A 13,617-nucleotide genomic window follows, 5' to 3' on the forward strand; every position below is an offset into this window, starting at 1 on the left:
CAGAGTCACGGCACTCCAGGGAGTTCTCTCAGTGGTGTAACAGCCACGTTATCATCAGCCCGGTCACACAGACCATGACACAGTGGAGGCTTTCTGTGCATCAGTGGCCCTCTACAATCACCCCCAGCAGTCACATGTTTCCTGATGACTTGTTGGGTTTCACCAAAGGAAGAAATGAAGCATGGCAAAGTGCTTCTAATAATAAATAAAAAGGGGGACGTAGGGAGTCCCCCAAAATCTTGACTTGGGGGAGGAAGGATTATTTGCCTTCTAGTTTCTGGGACTTTAGGGTTCACACTTCCTGGCATTTCTGTGTAGCCACAAGACCTATGAACTCTCTTTATTCTTTGTTTACATGAAAGCTGAGATTCTCCTGTGACTGCAGGCCTGTCTGGGCTGAGGCACGAAGGAAAAGAGCCAGTACTGCAAGACCAGTAAGAAAACTGTCAGCCAGCAATCTCAGCAAGGGAGGTTTCTCAGAGCCCCTGCTGAAGAGTTGGATTCAAGCTAGATGAGTCAGGCCAGCATGGCCCCCACTGAAGAATCCCCCACGGAGGTGGGGAGGAAGATGGAAAGCAGCAATACCAAAGCGCACTTAGAGCAGTGAGGTGCTGGAGTTGAGGGGAAAGGCCGGTTTACCCACTTCTCATTGTGGGAGGTCAGGTTATTTTACCCCCTTTTTTTACCATGCTCTCACTGGGGTAGCGCTAAGCTACATCCTGGACCAGCAGTGGGCAACCTAAGCTAGTGCGAGGGCTGCATGAGTGGCCTCCTCCAGCTCCGTGGGTCGTGAGATTGTTGTACCCAAGACAGGCTCCAGGAGCAGTTAGTTTTGGTAACTGCACTTGTGTTCCTAGAATTTGCGGGCGGTGCTGACTGAACCGGAGCCGCTGGGACGGGCTGCAGAGGGAGCCCCCAGCTCTCACAGTCAGTGCTGTGTGCAGTCTGCCCGCCCCTCACTCCACTGGCCCTTGCTTTACACACGTAATACCGATAGGATGTGGATGGAAACCAGCGGAATCTTGCACGTGGCCAACACTAAACAGAATGTCTCACAGGCCACAAAGAACCCCAGGGGCCACACGTGGCCCTCGGGCTGCACGTTGCTCACCACTGTCTTAGACTGTCACTGGAATGGTTATCTGTGGCCAACGGGAGCTGCAGTCGCCCGTACCTGCAGATGCACAGGTAAATATAGTGGTGGCGGCTCGCCAGGGGCTCACCTGGTTTATATGGGTGTGTCTAGACTACACAACCTGCGTCTACACTACCGCCGAGTTCTGTCGGCATAACATCGACAGTTTTGTCGACAGTGGTAAACCTCATTCTACGAGGAATAACGCCTTTTGTCGACAGAGTTCTGTTGATAGAAGGCGTTATTGCATCTACACTGTCCTTTGCGTCTACACTCCCATGTCGACAGAGCAGCTTGCTTTGTCGACAGAACTGGATGCAGTCTAGACCAGGGTTCCCAAACTTTTTGACACAGGGACCAGTAAATCCATTCACAAACTTTTGGAGGACCGGTAATGTTCATTTGCATATTTGCATATTCATTTATCAAATGATGAATATTCAAATAAGTGGTTTCTGGTCCTCCCAAAACCCCCAGTGCCAGCTTTAGCAAAGCTTTTGATATGGTCACCCACAATATTGTTGCCAGCAAGTTAAGGAATATGGATTGGATAAATGGGCTGTAAGACAGACAGAAAGCTGGTTAGACCAGGGTTTCCCAAACTTTTTACTTTAGTTGGAACCTTTTTTTTTCCAATACTGCTTTTTGCAGCCCAAAAATATAAACACATAAAAAAGAAACTGAGAAAATACCAGACATAGAACATGTCTGATATTTTCTCATTAAGTAAGTTGTATTATTACTAGATGTATCAGTTTGTAGTTTCGAACTGCCTGGCTGGTAAATGTGCTCAGGCTGCATGAGTGTGTCTAGCAGCCAGACAGTTCACAAATACTCGAGGGGTGTGTGTGTGTGTGTGCGGGGGGGGGGGGGGGGGGGGACAATAGAATCCCCGGGCCGGACTAACTCACCCTTTGTGCTTTGTGGAGGGGAGGGGGAACGAGGGCAGCGCCCCAAGATCTACATATGGCCGGGTCAGTCCCACTCCCCGCAGGCTGATTCATTCCTCCACCCTGCTCCCCCTGCTGTGCCTCTGGCCAGCCCCACTTCCCCCAACCCCCTCCCAGGCAACCAGTTCTCCCCCGCTTCTCCTCCCAATCTCCCTTGGCCAGCCCTCCTTCCGGCTGCCGCTCTCTCCCCCCCCCCCCCCATCTTCCCCAGCCTGCTCCCTGCCCCCAACCTCACACCCCCTGGCAGCCCTGCTTCCACCAGCCTCCCAGTCTCCCCAGCCTGCCCCGATTCCCCCGTCCAGTGCTGCTTCCAGTGGCCAACTCTCCCCTCCTCCTCACCCCAGAATCCCCTGGCACCTGCACCTTCCCTTAGCCCTGCACCCTCCTGGTGCCTGCCCCTTCCCTTACTGCCCCTGCCCTCTTTCCCTCTTTTTCCCTAATACCCACCCCCTCACCACTCTCTGCCCCATTCCCCTCCTGCCCCCCCTGTGCCCTCACACATGATTTGCTCCATCCTGGCCTTCCTCATGCCCACCCCTTCTTTCAAACCTTCTCCCAGCACCTCCCCCTCCAGCCCCCAATGCCCTTCCCCCCTCCTCTCCTCTCCCAGCATCACCCCTCCCCCCTCCCACTGACACCTCCCCTCCTGCCCTTTCCCTCATTGTCTGCACTTAGCTCCCTGGCATTTGTCTCTCTCTCCTGCACCCTGCCCCTTGGTGCCTTCCCCTCCACTGCCACTGCCACCTCCTCGCCTCCACCCAAGCCCACTGCCGCTGCCTCGCCACCCAAGCCCATTCCCTGCCTTTTGCCTTCCACATTGCGGGGCTGCAGGCCGTGCTCAGGCCCCGGAGGCCGAACCAGGAGTCAGCGTGGCCCAGCCACGTGCCTCCGAAGAGTTTTAAAATCCCGGGCCATGACATTTTCATCACGCCCGGGCATCCTCCCCGCCCATGTGCAACGCCGCACATGGGCAGCAGCAGGTGGTGAGGAGGAGCCGCGCACGGCGGGGACGCTCTGGGGGCGGGGTGGGAGGATACGCGTGGCCAACAACAAAAGCTTTGCGCAAAAGGGACTTTTGCCCGACCGGGAGCAGCATAGCATTTCCGCAAGAACACTGACAATCTTACATGAGATCGTCAGTGTTCTTGTGGAAATTCAAGCGGCCAGTGTAGACAGCTGGCAAGTTTTTCCACAAAAGCAACTGCTTTTGTGGAAAAACTTGCCAGTCTAGACGCAACCTAGACATACCCATATGGCGGGGAGGCAAATTTTCAAGTTGAGTTGGGTCTGCGCCATTCAGAGCTTTGTACATCGGGAATTCGTTCGAGCAGCCAATTGTCAGCCAGTAAAAAAAAAAAGTGAAGGATGTATTGATGATAGGTGGCTCATCGACCTTGCACACAACAGTGTACAGGATCCAGGGGCTGGCATCTGAAGCTGGACAAGCTTAAACAAATATTTAACAGCGCAGGTCATTAACCATTGAAATAATGTATCAAGGGCTGGTGCCTTCTCTCTCACCAGCAATTTTTAAAATCAAGATTGGCTGTTTTTCAAAAGGCGATGCTCTAATTCAAACAGGAATTTATACAGGGAAGTCCTAGGGACAGGAGGAGGCCAGGCCAGCTGGGGTGTGTCTACATTCACACACTGCATTGGGGTAGCTGCAGCAGTGCAGCACTTTAATAAGGATACTCTAAGACTTTGTTTACACTACAGACCTTACACCCGCACAGTTGTCCTATTGCAACACCACCACTGTAAAATCTTCTGTGTGGCGACCCTGTGTAGTACTGGAAGGAAAAAAACTACGTGGATGGAAGGCAGCAGGTTCTTGCGCGTGGCCAACAGTAAACAAAATGTCTCGAGGGTCACATATACACAAACACACACTAACATAGATCTCTCTCTCTCACACACACACACACACACACACACACACACACACACACACACACACACTCACTCTCATACCGACATAGGTCTGTAGTGTAGACCAGAGTAACAGCAGTCCTAGATCTACAAGGTAAGAGCTGGCTCTGAGAGATCTGAGAGGAAGGGGCGTAGTTGCTCCGCCAGCCCTGAATGAAAGAATGTTCTTGTGGTTTGTGCAATCTGGGAGTCTTGGATCTGTGATTACATACACAAAGGGCAGGGCTGCTCCTTAGTTTCCTCCTGCTCCACGCCTCCTACAAACTAAGCACAGCGGGCTGAGGGCACAGCCCATTCCTACATAGTCTTTTTCTAAAGCGATTTGATATGAAAGAGGCCCTAGCGATGCTGAGTGATAGCCTCCCGGTAAGAACACAGGCTTTCCTGAGCCAGGCTCTCGTGGCATTTCCCATTTTTACTCCACGGCTTCTGTATATAAAAAGCTGCCATTTGCATGTGGAGCCAGGGCACTTCCTGCTCTCGGGAGCACCCTGCTCACTTTGACTTTAAGACACCTGAGATCAGGGGTGGGCAATAAGCAGCCTGCAGGCCGGACACAGTGCACCAGGATTAGCTGCTGTCCGGCTGCCAGACACTTTATTTACCTGAGCATCTGCAGGTTCGGCCACTCGCAGCTCTCCTCCCTGGCCAATGGGAGCTGTGGGAAGCTGTGTGGGCTGCCACAGGCTAATCCTGGTGAACCACATCTGGCTCACAGGCTGCGTATTACCTGCCCCTGCCTTGGATGTATTAGCTTCCATCTCAGCATCATTAGTATTCATGATAGTGCCTGGAAGATAGATCAGGGTCCCCTCTTGCAAGGGGCTGCACATAGGGGTAGTAAGAGACAGCCCCTGTTCCAAAGACCTTACAATGGAAACCGACCAAAGAAATGACTCCTGTTTTACAGGTGGGGCATTGAGGGCCAGTGACATTACATGGCTTGCTCAAGAAAACTGTAGCAGAGCCAGAAAGCTGAACCCAGATATTCTGCGCAGCAGGGCAGTGCCCCAACCCCAAAACCTATTTCCTCTCATTTGGTGAGCTCAGCCTTCATCCCTTGCACTTTTGGGCTGTCAGCTGCCTTCCCCTCTGCCCCAGGTGGCCTTCCAAGTTTTCAGAGCATGTTCCATAAGAGAGATTGGGGAGAGAGGGGGTTGTCTGTAGGCAAAATCGCTCCCTCCACCCCCCCGTGCACGGTGTCATTGCATGTCTGTGTACTGCTGTGCAGCACTGCCGGGCCCGGCCTTTCAGAGCTGCGCTGAGATACTTGCCGCTTCGTTCCCAGTCCGCTTTGGAACAGTCATTCCGCAAAGAGCACCGGGCACAGCGAGTTGCCGGATAGTCACTGCTGTGCCGAGGCACTAACAGGCAGCACCTTGACGGGCTGTTCTTCGGAGGATAGTTCGGGGAGGACGGATCGGCCCTCGGGCACTTGGTGTAGGTCTCTGTTGATAGGCTAACGCCTGGCAGCTCCTGTTTGCTGTGCGCACCTGAGCAGAGACCGGCCTCGTTGCAAATGGCTTCGGACCCGCAATCCAGCTCCCGGCTCCGCTTTCCAACGCTCAAACCTGAGCGTGCAGCCGCCCCTGCTTGGCTGCGGGTGTGAAACCCTCCCCCCTCTTCCAGAGGCAAGGGGCTGACCCACGTGCTGGGTGGCGAGTCAGTCCAGGCACTTCCACGCCGAAGCTCTCCCGCCGAGCGGCAGCAAATCCAGGTGTCGCTCCACGCCAGGCCCTGGGCCAGCCAGCTGGAAACGTGCCCGCGCGGTTCCAGTTGGTCCGGCCCGGCCGCCAGGGGCGAGATCTCGGGAGGAGCCGCGGAAAGGAGGCAGCACATTTCTGACCCTCGCCTGCCGCCTAGAGTTCGCGGCGGGCTCCCGAGCGCTCCGGCTGATCCAGCAGGCGCGGCCCCTCCTCTCCAATCGGCCGTGGGAGGGCAGCCCCAGCGGGTCCCGTCTATGCTGTAATGGCCGGAGGGGTCGTGGGTGGGCAGACGGGGAAACCCCACACGGCTGCCCAATAAAAATCTCTCCGCCGGAGGAAGAGGCTCCTGTGCTGCGCCCGACCGGCTGCAGGGGCTGCTGAAGTTCAGGGCTCGCTCCCAGCCCGGGGGACTCGGTGTGCGCCCTAGCGCGCTGCGCTCCGGGGCTCTCCAAGGCGGAGGCGCACGGAATCTACTCTGCGCGCTGCTCTCTCCCTTCGGGATGCGGGGCCGACCTCCCTGCACTATCTAGGGGCAGCTCCCTGCTGCGCCCCCCGTCTAGGCGCTAATCTCTGCCCGCCCCACTTGTGCTCTTCCCCCAGCGCCTGCCCCCTTCCGAAGGAGGCCCCCTCGCAGCCCCCCAGCAGCCGCGGGTCCCGCGCCCCTCTCGGAGAGGTCGATGGTGACTCTGCCCAGGCCAAGTGGTTAAAAGGTGAATCCGCCTCCATTTCCGCCTGCGACGGAGCCCTGCCCACCTCCAGCCCGCAGGGAGCAGAGGGAACCGGCGTGCAACCACTTCGGGCGCAGCAGGGCTGGGAGACGCCTGCAAAATGGTCAGCTCCGCCGGGGAGGTCGCAGTGGTCGCTCTGGGTAGGTCGAAGCCTTTTGTGCTCGTGCGCCTCTTGCTTTGGGTCTCTTCTCCCCCTTTCCTCACTTTAGCACCTTTCCGCCCTTTTGTGCCGCCTTCCCTCCCCCGCCACTTTATCTCCCGCTTCTCCCTCCTTCGGTCTCCGCTTCCCTCGGCTGCTCCCCCGCCCCCCATTTGCTTGCTTTCCAACCCCCTTTCTCAGGAGGCAAGCTCCGGACCAAGGTGCGGCCTCGGCTCCTGCCTGGAGCCACAAGCACCCATGCTTGATTTCTCCCTCTGGTTCCCATGGGAAGATCGCTCTGACCCCAGCCGGTTCCATCTGCTGCTCCTTTAAGAAGTGGGGGTGGAATGGCAGGATTAACTGAATCAAGGCGACTTGGGGGTTAATTATATAAGCAGGAGGGCAACATAAAACCTTGTAGTGTGTGAGAGTGGGGGGGTGCAACCTTTTTGGGGTGTTGTGATTTGTGATTCTTCCCCCTTCCCCCTAGATGCTGAGAGAAGGAATAGGGTGTTTGCTAGTCACCCATCTATAAGATGTCTCAGCCAGTTACATTTTCACTGCCCCTTCCTTGTGCCCTTCAGAGCCCCAACCACTTATGTCCAGTTTGAACTGTGTGTCTTGGGTGGCTTTTAAGTGAGTCTTCTCCCAGTCCTTTTATGATGAGGATTGCTCTGAACCAGGAGGCTGAAATGTAACTCTGTGTGAACCCTTGTGAATTGTCTTCCTCTAGAGCAGTGGTCCCCAACCTTTTGGCTTGCCTGGTTTGCGTGCCTGGGGTGAGGGCTGCACGTGCGCTGTGCACCCGAGGCCTGGGGCGCAAGAATGGGTTGGGCTGGCCCAGGTCACTCGGCAGGCTCACATAAATGCCCCGGCGTCTGCAGGCACCGTGTTGTGGACCACTGCTCTAGAGCCTGTGCCTGTCAACAAGCAGTTGGCTGAGAATTTCAAAAGCAACAGAGGTTGAACCCCTCTAGTCTGGCACACTCGGGACTTGACTGGTTCCGAACGAGAGAATTTTCTGGAGGTCAATGTTGTCTAGCAGCATTACCAACACTTCCACTGCTTGCTGGGCTAAATTAGAGCTCAGTAACAGCACAGAACACTGAGAGCTAGCACTGGTGGCTGTAAACAAACTTTATGGGACCGTGGGAAAGTTGGCCACACCCATGAAAAATTGATGTCTGGCTAACTTAAAATCATTCAGGATGACAGATGTTTCTGAATTAGAGAGGTTCAACCTGTATCTTTGGGTATCTTTTGAATGCCTATTTATCTCTTGGGCAGTTTGCCATTCATGTGTTTGCTTCCTTCTGGGCCTGGTTTGCACTAGATGATGGGCAATATTGGTTTAAAATTTAAACTGTGTAATTAGTGTTGGGCCATTTAAAGCAAGACCATGATGTAAAGTTTAGTATCTGCCTGCCACAAGAGAAGAGTTTTACATGTTGGCATGAGGCATGTGTTTCCCACGTGCACGAAAATGCATATTTATTTCCTGTGTAAATGTAAGAAACCCTCTGTGGAAAATTAAGGTCCCAATCCCATAAAAGCGTATCTACCTGAGCGTTTACATTGGACAAGGTCACCCACGTCCAATTCTGCTTTTGGGCTAATGCCAATTGGGATTAACACTCTTTAAATCAGTGGCGTGTCATTGATATAAAATGCTGAGTAGAAGTGGGCCCAGTGGATGTTCTGGATCAATAGGAGCTCTGTGCCTGGATGGTTTCCACATTATACCATGGGGGGGGGGAATCCTATTTTAATAGCTAGATCTGTTCTGTGTCTGGGCCCAGTCTTACTGCAAACACTCGCCCAGAACGGGTTTGTGTCAAAAGTGCATTTCCACTGTGAGGAAATGCACCAGCAAGTTGGTCCCTACGGCTCTGTTTCAGCATATGGAGCGGGTACCAGCAACTGCCTCCTGAACAGAGTGGGGCCTCTCGTGTCTGCACAGCTATTGCATCTGCTACAGATCTTTGCTGGCCAGGGGTAGGTCATGTGCCTAGAAATCCCCAAACCCGGGAAACCAAGCTTTGGGCTGAGTGCATTCATCTGCTTCTCCCCAAGTGGGCCTGGAAGCTCTGACTCCCCGGCAGCTGCAGGGGACGGTTTTGTCATGGAAATGGCTGATTTCACGCTGGGCAGACCCTGCCAATGAGTTGCAGCACTTTACTTCATTCTTCTGTAGGAAAACTGTGCTTGTCAGGACTTACCTCTCCTCTTGAGTATTATCACTTATTATTTCTATAACCCTGGAACTTAGGAGCCCTGGTCATGAATCAGACACCCAACTCTGCTAGGTGCTGTGCAAACATTGCCTCAGTTTACTTAGTTGTCAGGTTTTTTACATTCTCCTTCCTTTCACCAGGGTAAGTTATGAATAATTCAGTTGAGGTCAGTGAGAAAAAATCAGGCTCTGAAGCAGCTATAGACGCTCTCAGATTCTGATACCACTTTACAGTGGTGTAAATCTGGAGGAATTCCAGCACCTTTTGGTTTTATTTCTGTGTTGCTGTGACTTTGTCTGCAGGAGGGGATTTTAGTCCCAGTATAGCTGTATCTATGCAAAATCTTTGAGGCTGAAGCCACCTCAGTGCCTTGAATCACTGCTGGAAATCTCCACCAGGGCTGACAAGCCCAGAGTGCAGATCTGCACAGAATGAGCCTTTTTGCTTTGATGGGTTTAAAAAAAATCAAACAGGGGGCCTGATTTTTTTTTTTTTTCCCCTCTCTAGAGCGGTTGTGGGTCAGCAGCAGTAGAGTTACTCCTGATGGAGGGCAGAATGGGGACTGGATGCCTGTTCTGCAAAGTACTGAACTTAACCCATACTCAGTTAAAATTCTGGATACAGGATGAGGGTGATGGTGTCTGGTTTGTCTTGATGGGCTCAGGACAGGTTATTGGTGAACACAGGCAGCCTGTTAGCTTCAGTGATAGCTACGAGTTCTGGACACTTCTGAAAACCCGTCTCTATGTGGTGTTCCACCTCTCTGAGGCCATGTTGTGGACTTTGTGTGTTTTATAAGGTGCATTGTGTAAGAAAGGAGGTTCATGCCAGGTATCTGTGCCATTTCTAGTTGGATCATGGTAGCCTTGTAACAAGAAAAGCCCTCTAATCAGTAACTTTCTTTAAAAGTCGAAGGAGAGGGAAGAGGATGGTGGTTGTAGAACTTTGTTAGCAGTGAAAATCTGATTGGTCTGAATTTTCTAGCTAGAGAAACTCTCTTGCTTCTATGAAAAGGGACAGTTAAAACTCTTCTGGCTCAGAGAAGAGCTTGATTCTGTCCAGCTAAAACACCCTCCCCCTATGCTCATTGTCTGCCGAGCATGCTGCAGTCTGCAGCTCTGTCATGTATGGTCTGTGCTTGTGGTGTCCCGGAATTTCATCTGCACCTGCTCTGGAAAGCTGGTCTCTAAGTGGGAGCCTACATTTATCATTCATAATTACAGCTGCTGCACTTGGGGCTGCCTTCTCTGCAGCTTCAAGGTAAAAATAGAATGGGAGTTAAAAAGAAACTCTGAGTTCAGTGAGGTTACCTGCTTCCCCCTGCGTTACTAGCAGACTTACCCTTACAGATAGAAAAGCTTCAGAGGGGTAGGCGAGTTAGTCTGTAACAGGAAAAACTTAAAAAAACAACACAGAGGATCTGGACTTATTATACTCCTGTCGTCTTCAGAAGTGGGTTTGGCCCACGAGAGCTCATGATACCATCTTCATGTTTTGTTGGCCTTTAAGGTGCTACTAGACTATTCGTTGTTTAAGTTTTGCCTTACGGCTAGGAAAGCCCCAAAACGGCTGCTCTGACAGGCGGGTCTACCTGTTGGTGAGTGCAGAGCAATGGAACTTCAGAGAGGCGCTGCTGGCAGTTAGTGGAATAGTCCAGCAGCCTCAATGAAGGAGCATTTCTGGGAGAGTTAATATTTTACCTGCAGTCCTAACTGCAACCCAACATTCTGTTCTGAGCTCAGTCTTGGGAGTCGTGCAGTTCAGAGAGGATAGGAAGTGCAGGGTTTTCTGCCTCTTGCCTGAGGGAGCCCTGGTTAAGCTGTGGGGAGATGGGCTGTTTCAAAGGGAACTTGACCTGTTTGTTTACTAGGGTGTTATATGAAAAGCATTTGAGCTCTCCGGGGAACTCCAGGCAGGCGGAATGTAATTCCTCGCATTACAGCCGGGCTGCGATGGAGGCTTCCGCACGCCTGCTCTGGTGAAAAGCCCTGTTTGTTCCTTTGCAAACCGAAAGAGCGCCTTGTAGTGCGAGTTCACGTGCCTCTGGTGGAGAGACTGAGAAACAGCCGAGTGTGCGGCATAGGTCCTGGGCACTGCAATTAGAACCGTAGACTGAGATTCAGAGAATTCACCCTAGTCCAAATTCTACAGCAGTCTCCAGAGTGCGGCTGTCTGCTATTTTCTTGTAGCACTCCTGCTCAAATAAACAGGAGTAAAGCTGTTGAGGCTTTGGATAGTGCCTTGTATTTTATTTTCCACCTCTTTGTTGATCTATTGATTGATTTCACATAGCCATTGAACATCAGCTCTTTCTTGAGTGGTGACAGTGAATTCAGTGAATTTTGTATGTCTCGTTGGGATTATGTTTTCTAATACAAATTACTTTGCACTTTATTGCTGCTGAATTTAATCTGCTATTTTATTTCCCTGTACTCCTGCACTGAGAGATCCTTTGTAACTCTTTGCATTCTGCTTTAACTATCTTGAGTAATTTTGTGTCATCTGCAAACTTTACCATCTCACTGGTTACCTCTTTTTTTTTTTTTTTCCAGATGACTTGTGATTATGTTGAATGGTGTTGGTCCTGATACCGTAACAAGGAGTGTTTTGTCTCAACGCATCTGTAATGGGTCCCCTCTGTTTTTTTCACTGTCTCAATTCATGTTGAAGAAAGGAATTGATTTTATTCTGCTATTTAATGAAACTTAGTAATTCCACTAACCATTGTCTGAATGCCTGTGACCGGTTTCTTTTACTGCAGGGTACTGATCTGTAGGCCCTCACTTTTAAGACCTAACAGACACTTGGCTTTGGTTGCTTTCTGTGTTGTTTACTCAGTCACTCCTTGCTAGCAGGGATGGTCTCTGAAGATGGCTTGCTAAGCAGAACTGCCACTCAGTCACTTAATTCATTTAGGGCGGATCTAATTTAATGAGGGGTTGTTGTCTGCTTATAATTAAAAGGACAGGGTATTAATATCATGTTCCTTGACATGGGAACAGTAAACATGTTGAAATGACCCTATTTCTAGACTGTATCTGCATCATCATCTAGAACTGGAGACTCTAGATCTGCTCCAACTTCCATTAAAATCCGTTGAGATTTTTGGGGATTCCAGACTCAGGAATGTGTTGGCTCCTAACTCCCATTGTAATCTATGGAAGTTAGCAACCCAAATACCTTTTGGGTATCTTGGCCCTGTTCCTATCAATGGGGTTTGGTCTGGACTCTTAGGTCTTTGTGCTAATGTAGATGCAGAGGATCTCTTTGTGCTGCCCCAAGGTTTAATAAAAAGTTTCTCAGAGCCAATCTGGGGTTAAATTCAGAGACAAAACAATAGTGGAGGGAACAGGATGAAGCCAGACTGTTTTCAGAAAGGTGTGGTCTGGGATTTGTTCTAGGAATTGAGGGATCCAAAGGGAAGGCTTCAGCAGGGAGATGCTTTTCCAAACCCATTGTTGCTTGTGAGATGACGGCCCTGTAACTGGTCTGGCGTGGACAGCATCGCGGTTTTAGTTTTGACATTGGATTGTTCAAAGGCTGATGTCTCGTGGCTTTTCCTTTACTTGATAAATGAAAAGGTTTGGAGTCCTCAGAGTCTCCCTTTGGGACGCCACACAATGAGCCTGGGTGATTCTTCTCAGAACGGTTCTGCTGAGTCCGTTCCCGCAATAGGCTTTCTGGAGCAGGGCCCGTGCATGGCTCTGCCATGGCAGCGTCTGCTTGGGATTCAGCAGCACTGCAGGCCCGGGAGAGGACCCTTGCCTCTGCCTCCTGCAAGGGAATCCGGCTCCCTCAGCCAGGCGCACAAGGTCCTGCCCCGGGCTAGCCGGCAGTGCCTCCTCCATGGCTTGGCAGAAGATAGCTGAGACTGGACGTGTGCTTGGCAGTGAGAAGGCTGGGCAGCTGATCCAAAGGAAACTAAGCACCAGCGCAGGAGTAACCCACAGGCCATTGTGTGTCAGGCATCTCCTATCTGTGCCTGAGCCAGAGGAGAGGAGTCTGTTAGGGTGTCAGTGTGGAGCTTGGCTGTAATGGCCTCCGTCTCAGAGGGACAGAAGGGGACACACTGCACGGACAAAGCAGGGGTTGTCCTTTCCTCACTTGTGCTCAGAAATTAACTTCCCGCCCCTGTTCTGCTCCTGCCGTGTTTCTTCCTGTTCTCCTCCTCCCCTCTCTCAGCTGCAGGCCCTTCTCTGGCTCCCTCTCTGCAATGCCCGCCTCCTTCCTGCAGCAATGGCTGCCCCCAGCTCTGCCCCTCTCCTGTGTCGTCTAATGCCTTCCTCCCAGAGAGCCAAGCCTCTTGTCCGAAAGGGAAGGCCCAGGTGTCAATGCCACCCAGGTCCCATCCAAAGTCTGAGACGTAGACTTCCAAGCCGCTCCCTTGTGACTGCCGACGCTCTGCGGTTCATTGAGTGCCTTTTAGCGGGAAGTGCCTGGCTTCCGGTCGGTGGTTGTATTGAATTCCCCGTAGTGCCATTAGCTTTCCTGTTTTAATATCCTTGCCCCCGAGGAGCTTTGGGCTCTACGCTGGAGGCCAAACCTTCCTAATGAGTGAGGCCTTTGACAGTACGTCTACACGATGGTAGCTCAGCTAGAGCAGCGGGGAAGCTGCCAACGCTTCCTGCTGCAGCCACAGAAGGGGTTCTCCCCTTGCTGTAGCGAATCTCCCTCTCTAAGAGGCTGTGATGAGATAAACAGAAGCATTTTTCCAGCAACTTTGCGCAGTCTGTGCTGGGGGCCGCACTGCGTCTCTCGGGTGGGCGCTTTTCACGTCCATGTTGGTGGTGTAG

The 13,617-nt window shown here is 52.0% G+C and overlaps 1 protein-coding gene across 1 annotated transcript in view; it reads left to right on the forward strand.

The window, feature by feature from the left end:
• Positions 1-5,177: 5,177 nt before the first annotated feature.
• The window catches only part of TGFA (transforming growth factor alpha), a 54,346-nt gene continuing 45,906 nt past the window's right edge, over positions 5,178-13,617 (forward strand). Inside the window, exon 1 of the mRNA XM_075910695.1 lies at positions 5,178-6,591. Within this exon, the coding sequence (XP_075766810.1) occupies positions 6,552-6,591 (40 nt within the window). The 5' untranslated portion in view covers positions 5,178-6,551. The remainder of the gene's footprint in view (positions 6,592-13,617) is intronic.

This window comes from Pelodiscus sinensis, chromosome 28, assembly GCF_049634645.1.
Source record: "Pelodiscus sinensis isolate JC-2024 chromosome 28, ASM4963464v1, whole genome shotgun sequence".
Classification (NCBI taxonomy): Eukaryota; Metazoa; Chordata; order Testudines; family Trionychidae; genus Pelodiscus; species Pelodiscus sinensis.